Genomic DNA, 18271 nt, shown 5'->3' with positions numbered 1-18271 from the left:
TTTGAACCGGTAATGGTTTTAGGTATTATGGACATTTTAGCAATATAAATTCTTCCAATTCATCAACAGAGATATTCCAATTATTTGTGTTTTCTTCAGTTTCTTTCATCAAGGTCTAACAGTTTTCAGTGTACAAATCTTTTACCTCCTTGGTTCCATTTATTCCTAAGCATTTTATTGTTTTTGATTCTATTGTACAAGGATGTATTTTCTTTATTTTGTTTTCAGATAGCTTGTTGATAGTTTGCTTGATAGTATAGTATAGTTTGTTGATAGTACAGAAGTACAACTGGTTTAGTTCTGTAAAAAATGGTTACAACAAGAAACAACAAGTTTTGGTGAAGATGTGGAGAAAAAGGAACTATCTTGCACTCTTACTGGGGATGCAAACTGTTGCAGCCACTGCAGAAGACAGTATGGTTGTTCTTCAAAAAGTTAAAACCAGAATATGATCTGTTTTTAGTATGATCCAGTAATCATACTACCGAATATTTACCCCCCAAATACAAAAATGAATTCAAAGGGAGGGGCGCCTGGGTGGCTTAGTCGGTTAAGCGTCTGACTTTTGCTTAGGTCATGATCTTGCGGTTCGTGGGTTCGAGCCCCGGGTTGGGCTCTGTGTTGACTGCCAGCTCAGAGCCTGGAGCCTATTTCAGAGTCTGTATCTCCCTCTCTCTCTGACCCTCCCCTGCTCACGCTGTCTCTCTCTCTCTCTCCTAGAAATAAATAAAAATATTTTTTTAAAAAATGAATTCAAAGGGATATATGCACCCCTATGTTTATAGCAGCATTATTTACAGTAGCCAAATTATGGAAACAGCCCAGGTGTCCTGTGATAGATGAATGGATAAAGAAGATGTGGTATATATGTATAATGGAATATTATTCAAACATAAAAATGAATCTTATCATTTAAATGACATGAATGGAGTTAGAGAGTATAATGCTAAGTGAAATAAGTCAGAGAAAGACAAATACTATATGATTTCATTCATATGTGCAATTTAAGAAATAAAACAAGTGAGCAAGGGAAGAGACAGACAGAGAGAGAGAGAGAGACCAAGAAACAAACCCTTAATTCTAGAGAACAAACTGGTGGTTACCAGAAGGGAGGTGGGTCCAAGGATGGGTGAAATAGGTGATGGGAACTAAGGAGTGTCATTGTGATAAACACTGGGTGATGTATGGAATTGCTGAATCACTGTGTTATGCATATGAGATTAATGTAAAACTGTATGTTAACTATGCTGGAATTAAAATTTAAAAAGCAAATTTTAATTACAAAAAAGAAATACAACTGAGTTTTGTATGTTGATTTTGTATACTGCAAATTTACTGAATTTGTTACTAGTTCTAATAGTTTTTTGGTACAAACTTAGGGTTTTTTGTATATAAGATCATGACATCTGCAAACAGAGATATTTTTACTTCTCTCCCTTTCTTATTTGATGTCTTTTATTTCTTTTTCTTGCCTGATTGCTCTAGCTAAGACTTCCACTACTGTGTTGAATAGCAGTGGTGAGACCAGATATAGGGTGGACTGTCTTACTTCCTGTTAGTTATTCCTGGTCACTAAAACACTCTGGCACCTGAATCTGAGGGCACCATGGGTCAAAGTCTGCAGTGAGGGCTGGAAAATGAACTCTAAGAGATGATGGTATTGGTCAATAAGAGCACCTTTGGGAACTGAGTCATAGTCAAATGGGTCATTGCTCTGAGGTAGGGAAGTAGCAGGACACATTTCAGAGAATAAAAGCAGATGGAAGCTTAACAGCTCAGAACGAACAAGCAGATATGACTCAATTAGTTAATTACTGAAATAGATGAGTTGCATAATCTATCAGGCTGCCAAGAGAAAGATTTCTTCCTAAGAACAACAGGTAAGGCTGCTCCCAGCAGTGCTGAGAAGGTGCTAAGATTTTGGAGAAATGCAGAGTTATGTGAACACCACACTGTGTTCAATTATTTGCAAATTATTGTGCCCAATACATAAGCTTCTTTGCAGTGGCTTTCAAGATGGAATTCATTTGTCCAAGCAAAAGTATTTAATTCTGTTGTGCTGCAGTCCATAAAATATTTACATTGTTATTCTACATATACACACTGCTTACATCCAGCTGCATTTCTCTCTGATGCACTTTAAATAAGAGATTTGGACTCTTGACAGTGTCATCCAAGCCAACTGTTAGAGGAAAGAATCACAGAATCATTGTAGCTCACAATGCCCCCAGGATGTCTAACAGCCTATTTTTTTGTTTTTGGGCAGGATAAAATCCAAATTAGCCCAAATGAAGAGGCATGTCTATTAAAGCTGAAAAATCCAGGAAGAAAGAATGAATGACCAATCTTTCTTCCTATCTTTTTAAAATTTTAATTCGTATATAGTTAACAAACAGTGTTATAGTAGTTTCAGGCATATGATATAGTAATGCAACAATTCTATACATTACTCAGTGCTCATCATGATAAGTGTACTTTGAATCCCAGTCATCTATCTTACTCACACCCCTCATTCACTTACACTTTGGTAACCATCAGTTTGTTCTCTACTGTTAAGATTCTGTTTTGTTTGTTTGTTTGCTTGCTTCTTTCTCTCCCTGCCCCCTTTTTTCATTTGTTTTGTTACTTAAGTTCCACATCTGATATTTGTCTTTCTATAAGACTTATTTCACTTAGATGATCTGCTAGATCCATCCATGTTGTTGCAAATGGCAAGATTTCATTCTTTTTTATGGCTGAATAATATTCCATTGTATATATGTATACCACATCATTTTTATTCATCTATTATTGGACACTTGGGTTGCTTCCATGATTTGGCTATTGTAAATAATCCTGCAGTAAACATAGGGATGCTCGTATCCCTTCAAATTAGTGTCTTCAAATTCTTTGGGTAAATACTCAGTAATGTAATTACTAAATCATATGTTAATTCTATTTTTAATTTTTGTAGGAACCTCCACATTGTTTTTCCACAATCTGGTGTTTGCACCAGTTGGTAGAAACCAACAGTGTGCAAGTGTTCCTTTGTCTCCACATCCTGGCCAACACTTGTTGTTTCTTGAGTTTTTTATTTTAGCCATTCTGACAGGTGTGAGGTGCTATTTCTTTCCTTGAGGTTTTGATTTGCATTTCCATGATGATGAGTGATGTTGAATATCTTTTCATGTGTCTGTTGGCCATCTGTATGTCTTCTTTGGAGAAATGTCTGTTCATATGACCAATATTTCTTAATTATCACATATTTTCTTAAAAATCAGAAAGTTCTAAATAAGCCATTCTCTTCCTATTATAATCAGTGTGTTTCTTAGATGTGGTATTTAAAGAGAAAATCCCAAAGTCAATGACAGTGGACCCTGAGCTCCAAAAGTATGAATGAGAAGTAGAAGCAATTTATTTAATTCTATTTATTTTACACCACCATAGTGTGGTGTAAAAGAAAAATAGTTAAACTGGGAGTCACAGCCTGTGTTTTATGCTTTGGTCCACTATTCCCCATGTGGAATAGGATGAGTTAAGGACTTATTAATTCTTCCTACTCAGTGTCCTTATCATAATAAGACAATAAATGCCTGCCTTCCCTGCTTCCAAGGGTTTTTCTGAGGATTAGAAAATATGCAAAAGAAATAATTTTTTAAAGTATAAAGTATAGCAAAAAGATAAAGATTTAAAACAGTTCATTACCATGTATTGGATGATAACTGCTCGTATGAATCCAACTTCTTTTACTATATCACTGAAAACTACAAACTGGCTCTTATTTTTCCTTCTCGGGCAAAAAAACAATTAGTGTAGTACTGGTAACATTTGATTGTTCAAGGGTGAATTATTGAGTGTGTAGGATTTTCACAATCCCCTCCTTGGTCTTTCATCTCCCTCCCACCTATTTTGTGATTCCTCTACTCATTACTCAAGCATGTCCTCTTGAGTGGGCTTCCACCGGATTGACCAGTCCACTGTCTCCTGAAACAGGACATCCCCATGTCTGCATCTTTGCTCTCACCTTCCCTATGTTGTGAATTGTACCCTTCTCTTCTGTTTCGATGATCCTTTAAAGACCACAGCTCCTGCAAAGCTGCCCAGGTGGCTGTCTTGACCAGCTCCCATCTTTCTTTATCCCAAACATCTGCTAGAACATGTTAGATTGGACCACTCACTTGACTGCCTTTGGAGGCTATCATTTTACATTCATATAAGTCTTGACTCAAACAAAGAAGATACATTGTGTGTGCACAATGCATTTTTCTTAGCTTTTCCATGGTAAAAAAGACACACACCTAGTAAGTATTCAGTACTGCAGAGAGTTCATTGATATAAAGAATAAAGGGAATAAAAGTGCAAACTATTGAGAACATTTTTCTTGTGAGAAGGAGCAAAATTGGTTTGGAAATTCTGAACTCAAATTTTTCTATGGCATCCCTATCTCTATGCTGGGTAATTAACATAGCACTTATTTGTACCTCAGTGCAGTGTGTGGGTAAAAGGTATGCCACTTAATCAATGAGAGACACACGGGTTCTATTTGGTTGCTGAAGGAAAGCTGCAATTATGGCTCTATGTTTGCCTGAAGACAATAATAATGAATCAGCTTTAAGAATCACAGTGCAGTGTTTAAGAGACTCATAAGTCTGATGCTGAAAATAAGATTTCTTCAGGGATTCTCCTAAAGGAAGACATTGGTAGCATAGTGGATGATACCCTTCACAAGGTTCTGACAGTAGTTACCATGAATTTATAGGGTGTTTTATGATAGTGTTCCTCATTGCAAGCTAAAGGCCTACAAGCAAATGTACAAGGGACACAAACCATACTGCCTTTGTACAGACCTCAATGAACACCTAGACTGACCCAAGGGTGGAAGCATCAACCAATAGCACTTTCTGCAATGGCAAAATGTTCTATATATGCATTGTCCAGTATGGTAACTACCAGCCACATGTGGCTATTCAGCACTTAACATGTGGCCAGTGGACTAAAAACTGAAGTTTAACTCTTATTTGAATTCATGTAAATGTAATAGCCACATGTGTCTATCTTGTTGGACAGTGTGGCTCTAGAGAAAAATGTACATATTTTATGTCTTTCCAATAATCTTTCATGAATATGATGTTTTGTGGCTGAGATTTGGTAAATTACAGGGTTAAAGAAATATTTAGAGAAGGGGAAATTTTACCTCTGAAAGCATTTTTTGGTCTGCTGCAGCACAAAGAATATGAGGCAATAGAGGTCATAAAGCTCTGTGCCATCAGGCAGATGTGCTTTTATTACAGAATGTTTCGAGAAGTAAACATTCCCAGTATACATATTTTTGGTTAGATATTATAATCTGTGTTCTTTTTTTAATTTTTTATAGTTTATTTAGTTTTGAGACAGAGAAAGACAGAGCATGAGTGGGGGAAGGGCAGAGAGAGAGGGAGACACAGAATCTGAAACAGGCTCCAGGCTCTGAGCTAGCTGTCAGCACAGAGCCCAATGTAGGGCTCGAACCCATGAACCAAGAGATCATGACCTGAGTTGAAGTCAGTCGCTTAAACAACTGAGTCACCCAGGCACCCCTATAATCTGTGTTCTTATGCTTTAGTCTATTTGTACCTTCTAGACAAACATATCATTTTAATAACTTACCTTTTTGTACCATCAATACTTGCCAATCCCCTTTTCTATTTAACATCTGAGATGCTGAAGCTCTTTTGGAGAAAACTTTTTACACAAACAAATTGGCATTTCTTCAAATTCCTGCTTTCTGACCTTGGCTGGGCCTCAATGCTTTCATGTGACCCTGCTACAGGTGCATTTTCATCCCTTCATCCTTCCCTATCTCATCTCTGGGGAGAGGGGGCCTTTTGCAAAACAGCACTTTTGGGTCACTATGGGAGGTGATCAACATTAGCAGGAGAGAAGTTGGCTTTTCTTTCTTTTGTTAAAAACTTTTTTTAATGTTTTTTTTTTAATTTATTTCTGTGAGAGAGAGAGAGAGAGAGACAGCATGAACAGAGAAGGGTCAGAGAGAGAGGGAGACACAGAATCTGAAGCAGGCTCAGGCTCTGAGCTGGCTGTCAGCACAGAGCCCGACACGGGGCTCAAACCCACGAACAGTAAGATCATGACCTGAGCTGAAGTCAGAGGCTTAACCGACTAAGCCAGCCAGGTGCCCTGAGAAGTTGGCTTTTCTTGAGGTGATCCTTTCTGAGGACATCACCATCTCCCTGCTGGGATACACATAAGCATGAATGTCTCCAGGCTCAGACACAAGGGACAAAATACTTTCTCCAGTCTACCATAGAGGAAAGGCAGGATGGAGCAGGATCCTGAAAGCAGGGCAGAAGAGGGAGCAAGAAGAAAAGGGATGTCCAAGGGAAAAGGGAATTCTGAGATTCCTGACTCTATTGGAAAGTGACCTAATGGGCAACAGTTAAGAAATATCCCAGTCTTTGGATTCTGATTGCATTAATGTTTGACCGTAAGAAGATTACATCTTTACGGTAATAGACTATGGCACCTTCTAGATGATGTCAGACAAAATGGTATGGTTCCATATATTTTCCTAATCCACCTTTCTTTGGGACTATCTTCTACCTTTCATGCTCTCCCCTTGTATTTCCATTAGTAGGTAACATTTTCTACTTTACTGAGAAACTAGAAACCTTCAGGTGGAATCTCCATTGGTTTCCCAAATTTACTCTCCCATTACAGGTGCAGTAATCCACTTCCATCTGTCCTCCCCTCTTTCCACTCTATCACAGTGAAAAAAAGTCCCTTACTCTTACTTAAGATTTCTTCTAGCTGTGATCTGCATCCATCTACTCATCATTCCTAGGGATCTTGCTCCATTAATTACTCCATTTCTAGCCTATATCTTCAATCTTGTTCTTCCTTATAGTTTTTTTCATTTATCATCATTATCATTTTTAAAACAATGTTTAATGTTTATTTATTTGGGGGAGGGAGAGAGACAGAGAGAGAGACAGACACACACACACACACACACACAGAGAGAGAGAGAGAGAGAGAGAGAGAGAGAGCCTGACCTGAGACTTGATCTCAAGAAATGTGAGATCATGACCTGAGCTGAAATCAAGAGTTGGACACTTAACCAACTGAGCCACCCAGGCACCCCATATCATCATTAATATTCAAGTATGCTCAAATCTCTCTTATATTAAAGACAAAAAAGTTTTCTCAATCTCACAGTCTCCTTTAGCTATTACTTCTATTTCTCTCTTGCCTTCTAATTCCAAGATTCTTCAAAGAATGCTTACTCGTCCTAACATCACTTGCCCACTCCATTCATTCTTTGACTACTACAATCTGGCATCTGTTTCCACTACTCGCTTGAAACTGCTTTTTTAAGACAACCAATGACCTACATCTCACTGTATTGCTTATATTAACTGACCTTCCTGAAGTGCTCCTTTCTCTTTCTGAAGTGCATTTCTCTCCCAGTTGCCCAAACCAGAGACCTGGGAGCCATTCTCTCTCTCTTTTAAAAAAATTTTTAATGTTTTTTATTTATTCCTGAGAGAGAGAGAGAGAGAGAGAGAGAGAGAGAGAGAGAGAGATAGCATGAGCAGGTGAGGGTCAGAGAGAAAGAGGGAGATACAGAATCCAAAGCAGGTTCCAGGCTCTGAGCTAGCTGTCAGCACAGAGCCTGACATGGGGCTCGNTGTTTTTTATTTATTCCTGAGAGAGAGAGAGAGAGAGAGAGAGAGAGAGAGAGAGAGAGAGAGAGATAGCATGAGCAGGTGAGGGTCAGAGAGAAAGAGGGAGATACAGAATCCAAAGCAGGTTCCAGGCTCTGAGCTAGCTGTCAGCACAGAGCCTGACATGGGGCTCGAACCCACGAACCATGAGATCATGACCTGAGCTGAAGTCAGACACTCAACCGGCTGAGCCACCCACCTGGGAACCATTCTTAACTCTCTTTATCACCTTCTGCTCTGCCTTCCTACAATGCAGTTCTCTCTTATCCTTTGAACCAGCACTCTGGAATTTCCCATCACATAGTTTGGGTGAGATTAACCACAGCTCATCTCCAGGGAAAAGCTCTGATTTTTTAATCCAGTCAGAACATCCCATTTTCCTAGTTGCAGTGATTGGCTCAAAGATGGGTAAACAATACCTGTCAGGACAATCAGGATCACTAAGACTTAATTCCAAAGCTTTTATTTGAGCCATCAGAGAATTGGACTTATTTCCTATTAGACACAAAGTACAGCCTCTGGAATTTCTGGCAGCTATGCTTGAGAGTAGAGTCTGCATTCAGAAAAGGAAATGGAGAAGTGGAGAAAGAAAAAAATAGGTCCTGGCCATAAGCCTTGAGTTCTGGATAAAGCCTTTCCTGAAGCTGCAGATCTGTTCCCAACCTATTCAGATTTCTTAGCAAGTAAACTACCTTTTTAAATTTAAGCCATTTGGGGTTTCGTTTCCACTTTTATTATCAGAAAGAATTGTAACTGACATGAGTCCCTGCATCTAAATCATTTCTCCAAATATTATCCCTAATAGTCTGCAAGTCTCTTTAAAATCTTTAATGGGAAATCCCTCAGTGAGAGTTAATGAGCAAGCTCAACTCTAACTTAACAATAAGAAAACTATTGAATTTCATAACAGAAAGTCCCATGGTAGAAAGGCTTCACGGTTGATTGATTCAGCAGCTCAATGATGCCAGGATCCGGGTTCTTTTTCTCCTTCTGCTATGACATCTTCAGTGTTGGACCAGTAGCAGGATGGATATAGCAACGACTCATCCAGATAAGACATCGAGAGGATGAAGAGAAAGTCTTTCTATGGCTCTTTCTTACTACTGAAGATGTCTTTCCTGAATTTCTCCAGTAGACTTCCCTTCACATCTCCTTGAAAATGATTGGGTCACGGGCCAGTTTCTCTTGAGAGAGCCTGGAACAGTTGGTTTCTCTTCAGGCACATGACTATGTGTAAGATAATTCTGTTAGTGAGAAGAGAGAAGATTGGAAGCTCAGGAGGAAACCAGTGGGGTCCACTGGAGTGACCAACAAGGAGCTTCATGCCCTGGTTCCTGCCAACTTCTCTGGCTTCATCTTTAGCCACCTACCTCTTTATACTGGATCCCCCATGAAGATTTCTGGTGCCTTTTCTCTGTGTAGCTAACTTTCAGCTCAGCCTTGCCAGACTCCAGTATCTGTCTTCTTAACTCAGGGAGTTCATCAGGCTCTGTTTGGGCTCTATCTCCTTGCATAGCTTCTAGAAAGTATCTTCAGGCAAACAGCTAAGGTGGTCAACAGAGTTCACTTCATTTGTTTCTTTTTTCTGGGAGATCTCAGTTCCGTCTTGCCTATTGCCCAATGTTACCACCTATATTTTATTCAGCTTTCTAGTTTATGGTGGTAGGAAATTTCTAGTACCAACTATTCCTCTATGGTTGAACACTGAAGTTGGCTGTAAAGAGTAGGCATTACATTTGTTGTTTTCTTATATTCTTAAGTATCTAGGAGCTGCTCTGCCCTTACTGAATGTTTATTAAAGAACTGTCTAATGTAATGATTCTTGACCTTTTTTGCTCACTTTCTTGAAGCTGGCATTTCACTGAACTTCCTTTTTGGTCACTTTTTTAAAGCTCGCATTTCACTGAACTTTAACCCTATGCAAATCACTACTGATCAGTTCTCCATTTGTATTTTATCCTCACAATGCCCTATGATATAGATACATTTTACAAATAAGGAGATGAAAATGTAGAATAATGGAATGACTTGTCTAAGATCAGAGTGATTGAATTATAACTCTTCACTGATTTAAAAACTGAGGCTTTTAACTGTGTCAGTATAATCTCCCTTTGAGATTTTGACAAAAATCACTTATGGACCTGGTCTTCAGATATTATTATTTATATGTACAAAAAATGTGTATAAAATTTAAGAGGGTTCACAGACTTTTGGAACCCATCCACAGATAAGCCCTATGTCAGCAATAAGACCCCTAGCTAAAGTAGCTATCCATACCACTCATTGTTACCCTAAACCCTTGGTGAACTTCTGAACTTTCCTTCCTGCCTTCTAGTGGTTTTATATTGCCCTTTACAATGATACTTTATGTCTTGAGGGCTGCCATTCCACTGCTTGTGACACTGCCCTCAGCAGAGTCTAAGATAGGTCTAAGATAGAGTCTAAGATAGGATATGCATGGGTATATCCTTGCCTGGTAAGACTACTTCTTCTCATGACACGTCTTGTCTTACCACTACCTAGTCCATAGGAGACTGATACTAAGGAGGAGGCTATATTTAGAACGAGTTTCACATTTTCCCATAAAAGATCACTGGGACTAATTCTATCATGATTCACTTCCAAGTTTATCTCAAATACTCAGGGCCTGATCACTGAAATGCACGGTTTCTCACCACAAGGGAGCCTGTGGTAATGGTAGGCAATCCTGCTACATTTCCTAATCCTTTCCTTTTCCTATTCTCTTGGGTGGTTATTTCAAATTCCCTGCACCCCCCAAATTTCAAGACCTCCTCCCAACCTCACTTTCAGTTGATGACTTTGCTTCTTTTTTCACTGAGAAAACTGATTGCACAAGTGGCAGTCTATCAATTCTCACAACCAAATCTACTAAACTATTTGTGCCTGAACTCCGCTCTCTCTTTCCCATTTCTATAGACTAACTGTCCTTTTCCAAGGCCAACCCTTTCTTTTGGATCTTTGATCTCATTCTCCTTTTGCCTTCTCAAGAACATTGCTCCAATTTTTCTCTTTCTACTGCATTAATAACTTTTCCTTTTTGACTGAATCATTCCCATCAGCATACAAACATATTATAGTAGATCTCATCTTTTAAAAAGTCTTGTCACCCTTTATCTTCCTTCAGCTTCTACTTCAATTTTTCTTCTCCTGATTGATCCCCAAATTTCAAGAGTTGATTTTACCCACTGTCATCAGTTTTCCTCTCTTAATCTATTATCAGTTCAAATTTTCCAAATCCAATAGTCAATTGCAAGTTCCTCATTCTATTCATCTTATCAGCAGTATTTAACAAAATTGATCTCTCTCTGCTGAAAATACTACTCATTTGCTTTGATAGATTCCATAATATCTTGATTTGCTTACCCTACCAGTCATTCTTTGCTGGCTTTTCTTTCTATTTTTGGCCACTAAAATTAGGATATCCTGAAGCAAAATCCCTGAACATCTCTTCTTCTCTTTCTACCTTCATGTCCAAGTGCTCTAGTCCAGTACTCTGGCTTTAACTACCACCCACCCCAGTAGCTCCTAGTGAGGGTGATTCTGCCCCTCAAGGGACATTTGGCAATGTCTAGGGACATTTTTGATTGTCATAACTGGGAGCAGGTACTACTGGCAGCTAGTGACTAAAGGTCAGGGATGCTACTGAGCATCCTAAAATTCACAGGACAACAAAACAAAAACACCCTCCACAACCAAAAGATATCCAGCCCAAAGGTCAACAGTGTTGAGGCTGATAAATCCTGATCTATCCAGACCTTCCCTCTGAACGCTAGACTCATATGCCCAACTTCCTACTCAATATCTTTGGGTATTTAATAAACGTAACATGTCTCAAGCCAAAGTTTGGGTTCCTTCTACCTCAGCTCTGTTTCCCTAGAAAACAGAACCTGAGACAAGACTTATGATTTGGTGGAAGGTAAGATCTCCATGCAGTGAGAGTAAGGGAAGTGAAAGTGAGATAGGGAAGATAGGGTACAAAAATAAGGCGTTGAGTTACCAAGCTGGCAACTGCTTAATGAGCCACAAAGAGATGCAGGCCTGTCACTAGGCTATGTAGAGAGGGGATTTACCTACAGGCTCCATCCAATCTCATATCCACTACTGGGCAAGCTCTCACTGATCCATTGAGTTAATGCCTCCAAATGGCTGTTGCTCACCTGGACCTTCTTCCAGTCTTGAGAAATCCAAATCATTGCAATGTGATCAACCTAGGAGGCAGAACTCTGCTGCTCATGCAGATTTGCCTGTTCCAGCAGCAGCTGAAGCAAGGCAAGTGGTATCAGGGCAAGAGGAATGGAAAGGTGGAGAGAATTTGGGGAACGGCTTACTGAATCTGAGGTTATTACTGCCCAATACAGTAATAACCAAGACACACAAGGTCCAAGGCTTTGTGTAGCTCACATTCTGGTGAGAGAGAAGCTGTCCAACCCACTCCTCCAGTAAATTACATCACCATCCACCTAGTTACTAAGGCTACAAACCTAGGAGATGTTCTTGAAATGTTTCTTTCCCCCACATCCCAAATCCTGCCATCTCTATTTTCAAAATGTAATTCTATTCCAACCACTTCTCACAAGCTTACCAGTACCTTGCTTATCTAAGCCAACATTGCATGTACTACTTAATAACCTCCAACCTCATGCCTTGTTTCCAGTAGGCAGAATAATCTTTAAGATGGCAAATAATATTATATCACTACATGGAACAAATTATATTAAAAAAATGAAATTTTCTTACAGTGGCCTAAGAGGCTCTACATGATTTGGTCCCTCCCAATCTTTCTGACCTATCTTCTGCAACACCCTTCTTTGATTACTTCTTTCTAGCCACACCGGTGCTCCTTTGTTTCCCAAATATGCTAACTTGTCCTTACCTTGGGATCTTCGCATTTGCTCTTATATCTATGCTTTTCCAATTCCCTGTCCTCTCTCTTCTTTTTTTTTTTTAAGTTTTTACTATTTATTTTTGTGGGAGAGAGACAAAGTGGGAGCAGGGGAGGGGCAGAGAGAGAAGGAGACACAGAATCTGAAACACAGAATCTGTCAGCACAGAGCCCAACACAGGGCTCAAACTCATGAACTGCGAGATCATGACCTGAGCCAAAGCTGGACCCTTAACTGACTGAGCCACCCAGGCGCCCCTATTCTCTCCTTGAATTTTTTTGTTTAACTGTTACTTCTGCAAAGGCCCTTTCTATCCATTCAGACTTATATATATTTGTCACTCCATATACCCTTTTCTTAATTTTCTTTACCTTAACATTATAATGTGCAGTGTTTTTTTTTTTTTTTTTTTTTTTTTTTTACTGTCTGTCTCTCCCATCAGAAATGTGAGCTCCATGGGGTCTGGCGCCATGCATATCTTAGTTTCCATGTCTGCAGTGCTGAGCAAGACTGACACACAGCTGGGACTGAACAAATATTTGAGTGAATACAAATCTTTAGACCCTTATCATTGGTGGGCTTGCATCCAGAATGTTGAGTTCTTAGCTCAATACCGTTCTTCCAATTCCTTGGTGTAAACCTCTGGAGTTTATTATGCCTCCTCATAAAGCCCTGAATTTAGGAACCTGAGATCCCATGTGGTCTGCAAATCTCTTCTAGTAAGACTATCTCCAAATGCTGAATCAAGGCAAGTGCAATCCACCTGAGGCTAGGGAGATGACAGTCTTGGAGGCCTTTAAAAGTCGGAAGGGGGTTACAGGCAGACGGAAGTGCAAGAGCAGAGTAGGGAAGCCCAGTATTGCTGGGACATGGTCAGGAAATGTTCTTCAGGTCTAGTAGGGTTATCTATGATGTGGCTATAACAGCAGCAGCAGCAACAGCAGAAACAAGCGACTTGACAGTTCAGTACACAACTCCTTCCTCCCAGACTCTCTTCCTTCCTTCCTTCCTTCCTTCCTTCCTCCTTTCCTCCTTTCCTCCCTGCCTTCTTGTAATAAAGCAGTAGTGCAGAAAGTCAGGAAACTGTGGAGTTAGTAGGATACAGGAATATTGCGCGTGGAATGTGGGGAAATGGCAGTGTTTAATACGCTTTTGAGGAGTTTAGGAGAACTCATTGTTCGTAAAAGAAAAGCTAGGGTATGAATCCGGAGGAGGAGAGGAGGGAACAAATATTTTTCTTTTTCTGAAAGGAACGCTAGAGTCTGAATCTGGAGGAGGGGTTTAACTCGTTCCGTACTCAGCCTCGATGCACTGCCTGGGCAACCCCGCACAGGCCCCTGCTTTCCACTAGCCACAATGGAGTGGGGAGGATACAATCATTGGCTTTGATTAAAGTGGTGGCTGGTGTAGGCGCGAGGCAACGCCATCCGCGGTGGTGGAAGGGTGGTCCCAAAGCACCGGGGGAGCCAATCAGCCGCGACTCCGGGTTCTTGCGTCCTCCCTGGAGACTCCGTAGCTGTTAAGTACCAGAGCTGCGGGCTGCCTTCTCGCGCGCAGCGGGCGCCGAGGCGTAGCGCGTCTGGGGGCGCTGCTGTCGCGGCACTCAGAGTGCACGGCGCACGCCCCCGGCTAGCGCTGTCCCGGACTTCGGTGCAGACCCTTTCCCGAAGAAGTTGCAAGCCTTGCAAGTGGCTTTGTGGAGGCACCAGGCCGAGAAAAGTGGCTGCGGGAGGAGGGACATAGGTGGGAGGTGGGCAGGCAACTTGCTTCTCAGATTCGGCCCAATTAGCACCAAGTTGGCAGACAACCCCACAAACCCACTAAGCCTTTGGTTTTCCACAAATCGCATTCTCCGTATGTCAAAATAATCTGATCGTAAGAAAACTTCAACCCCATCTTCAACTCCCATCGTAGGTCAAGGAGGGACAGACTCTTAGTAGCTCCACCGCCTCGCAGTAACACCACATAGAACAAACCCAGCCAGTGAGCCTCGACTGCAGAGCTCTCCCCGAGGTCCGCATCTCACACCGTCAGGCGGAGGCAAGCTGGGTCACCCCTGCAGAGAGACCCCTGCGGGAGGGGCGGGATGGCACGCAGAGCATGGCGGCGGGAGCAGATTACCGTGGGACTGCACAAACGCAAGCCCATCCGAGGAGTTTTGCCAGGAACACCGCCGCCTGCATTGCGTCGGACCTGACCATTTCTAATGTGCAATTCCCGGGGAAGGTCGCGGCCAGGGAGCGTGCATGTGCCGAGCTGTGCACCATAAGGCAAGTAGAATTGGTGGTCGGCTTTTCTGGCAGGAGGAGTAAAAGCTGTGCCGGCAACGGTGGGAACTGAATGACAACCCCCCTCTGCCAAGCCACCCCCTCATATTTTCCATCTACCTCCTCGCTCCTGCCCTCCCCCGCCCTCCCCAACCCACGCCCGAGTGGGCCAATCACCGCTCCGCATTCCAGGCGCTTTCTCAGGTTTCTGCTGATCTTGCAGCGCCCAGAAATGGACCGAGCGGACCCGCGGCTGCACGCACCCTGCCCGGCTTGGAGCTCCTAACAGCTCCACGCGCGCCGAGGAGCCTCGGCGAGGTCCACGCCGGGGTGCGGGAAGCGGAGGGGATCCGAGAGCCATGTAGATCCAGGCTCTTGTTCGCCCGCCTCCTTCGGGATCGAATCAAGGGCTCCCATAGTGTTAGGAGGGGGCGAGAGTGCTGTTTATCGTCATTTGCTTCCGAGCCTCGGGAGAGGGTGGCATTTTGCTTTTCCGCCCCGCATCCTCCGGAACTCCCTGCACCAGCGAGAGGACGGCGTCTTTGGGTTGCTGGCAACCGGTGAGAATGGGGGTAGGGAACGGACATTTCCGCCAAAGCGGCTCGCTCAATCGACTGTCCCGCTGAAGGGGCGTAAGACGAGGGGCGAGGGCGGCCCCTTTGCCAAGCGCCTCTCGGATGCTGCCGCGGCGTGGCCGCTGCTCCCGCCCGGGTACTGCAAAGGCGACCTGCCGCATTCCGACTCCGGCTCTCCGCCGACTCAGCACCGCCCCTGCGCCAAGCCAGCCGGCCAGGTAGGGGGCTCCCCAGTCCGGGGCTGCAGCAGCGAGGGTAGGGCACGGGGTGGGAGAAGCCAAGGGTGTGGGGATGCTGCCCCGGACCTCGAGCTCCCCCAGCGTCTCTCGGCGCTTTCCCGATCTTTAGTTTAACGAAGTTGTAAACAGATCGGTTGTTGGGCATTGGGGAAAGTGGGATGGAGGAGCCCAAACTTGGATTTCCGGGTGTCTGCGTGTGTCTGTCTGTGTGTATGTGCTAACCCTAGCAAAAGTCCAGTGCTTTCTAAACAAGCTAGAGGTCTGTGCTCTTCGGTGTCTGTAGGTCCGTCCCATCTGAACGCTTCTGATTTTCTACCCCCGTATCACTTTCTATTTCTCTGCAGCGTCCATCGATCGCCCCGGTGGGAGCTTAGAAGGCGGCAGGCGAAGAGGGGTAGGAGGGGGGAGAGCCGAGGAGAAGCAGAGGGGATGGCAGGCGAGGGGATCTGCTGAGCTGGCTCTGCACCCGGTTTTTTGGAGGGTCGCCGAGGGGAGGGGAGGCCAGGGTGACCCTCGAATGGACGGCCCGGTCCGCTAGAACGGCACTGCGTTAAGGCGCTTCCGAGCAGGAAGAAATACCAACCCTCCCCACCCCACCCCTCGGCAAAAAGCTGCACCCCCGGCTGCAGGCGAGGGGGATTCCACACTGAGTAAAAGGCAGGGTGGAGGGGAAGGTAACGAGAAGGGAAGTCACAGATCTCTCCACCTGCTGGTTTTGAAGCCCCTCCCCTTGAGCGTGGGGGGAGCCGCGCACTCCGGTGGGGGGGGCGCTTGGGTCCCCCCCACCCCTCCTCTCCCGCTGCTTCCCACCCCTGGCCCTCTCCTGGTCTCTCACCCCTGTGCCCCACTTCCACCATGACGGTGATGTCCGGAGAGAACGTGGACGAGGCCTCGGCCGCCCCGGGCCACCCCCAGGATGGCAGCTACCCCCGGCCGGCCGAGCATGACGACCACGAGTGCTGCGAGCGCGTGGTGATCAACATCTCCGGGCTGCGCTTCGAAACGCAGCTCAAGACCCTGGCGCAGTTCCCCAACACACTGCTGGGCAACCCCAAGAAACGCATGCGCTACTTCGACCCCCTGCGGAACGAGTACTTCTTCGACCGCAACCGGCCGAGCTTCGACGCCATCCTCTACTACTACCAGTCCGGGGGCCGTCTGCGGAGGCCGGTCAACGTGCCCCTGGACATGTTCTCCGAGGAGATCAAGTTTTATGAGCTGGGCGAGGAGGCCATGGAGAAGTTCCGGGAGGACGAGGGCTTCATCAAAGAGGAGGAGCGCCCCCTGCCCGAGAAGGAGTACCAGCGCCAGGTGTGGCTGCTCTTCGAGTACCCTGAGAGCTCAGGACCCGCCCGGGTCATCGCCATCGTTTCCGTCATGGTCATTCTCATCTCCATCGTCATCTTTTGCCTAGAGACTCTACCCGAGCTGAAGGACGACAAGGACTTCACGGGCACCGTGCACCGCATCGACAACACTACGGTGATCTACAATTCCAACATCTTCACGGACCCCTTTTTCATCGTGGAAACCCTGTGCATCATCTGGTTCTCCTTTGAGCTGGTGGTGCGCTTCTTCGCCTGCCCCAGCAAGACAGACTTCTTCAAAAACATCATGAACTTCATCGACATTGTGGCCATCATCCCTTATTTCATCACCCTAGGCACCGAGATAGCCGAGCAGGAGGGAAATCAGAAGGGCGAGCAGGCCACTTCGCTGGCCATCCTCAGGGTCATCCGGTTGGTAAGGGTTTTTAGAATCTTCAAACTCTCCCGCCACTCCAAGGGCCTCCAGATCCTGGGCCAGACCCTCAAAGCTAGTATGAGAGAGCTAGGGCTGCTTATCTTTTTCCTCTTCATTGGGGTCATACTATTTTCTAGTGCAGTGTACTTTGCCGAGGCGGAAGAAGCTGAGTCGCACTTCTCCAGTATCCCCGATGCTTTCTGGTGGGCGGTGGTGTCCATGACCACTGTAGGATACGGTGACATGTACCCTGTGACAATTGGAGGCAAGATCGTGGGCTCCTTGTGTGCCATCGCTGGTGTGCTGACAATTGCCCTGCCCGTACCTGTCATTGTGTCCAATTTCAACTATTTCTACCACCGAGAAACTGAGGGGGAAGAGCAGGCTCAGTTGCTCCACGTTAGCTCCCCTAATTTAGCCTCTGACAGTGACCTCAGTCGGCGCAGTTCCTCTACTATCAGCAAATCTGAGTACATGGAGATCGAAGAGGATATGAATAATAGCATAACCCATTATAGACAGGCCAATATCAGAACTGGCAATTGCACCACAGCTAACCAAAACTGCGTTAATAAGAGCAAGCTATTGACCGATGTTTAAAAAGCCAAGCAAACAAACTAAAAAAGCCCCACTTAGCAGCTTGAAAGACTTAAAAAAAAAAAAAAAGAACAAAAACCCTAGTGACCCACGTCACTGTTTGTAGATACTTTACTAAATAGCCTTTGAATGCTCTGTTTAACTGTCAATGCATTGTTGCATTGCGGATTTGGGGGATGATGAACCAGAAGCTTTCAAGATTCATGCAAAAAGAAACTATTTTCATTTTATTAAAAAAATGGGAAA

At 44.1% G+C, this 18271-nt stretch overlaps 1 protein-coding gene across 1 annotated transcript; it reads left to right on the top strand.

The window, feature by feature from the left end:
• The first annotated feature begins 16540 nt into the window (after positions 1–16540).
• Positions 16541–18045, top strand: KCNA1 (potassium voltage-gated channel subfamily A member 1). The gene has a single exon (XM_077758984.1). It carries the CDS (start codon positions 16541–16543, stop codon positions 18026–18028), a length of 1488 nt encoding a protein of 495 aa, XP_077615110.1. The 3' UTR covers positions 18029–18045.
• Positions 18046–18271: the final 226 nt, after the last annotated feature.

This window comes from Crocuta crocuta, unplaced genomic scaffold (genome assembly GCF_008692635.1).
Source record: "Crocuta crocuta isolate KB4526 unplaced genomic scaffold, BGI_CrCroc_1.0 scaffold72, whole genome shotgun sequence".
NCBI classification, from domain to species: Eukaryota; Metazoa; Chordata; class Mammalia; order Carnivora; family Hyaenidae; genus Crocuta; species Crocuta crocuta.
Note: the sequence above shows the minus strand (reverse complement) of the source record. Positions and strands in the feature narration are given on the sequence as shown.

What these genes read in the sequence shown, in the direction of transcription:
- KCNA1 (XM_077758984.1), top strand. Translation starts at nt 16,541, where the DNA reads ATGACGGTGATGTCCGGAGAGAACGTGGACGAGGCCTCGGCCGCCCCG.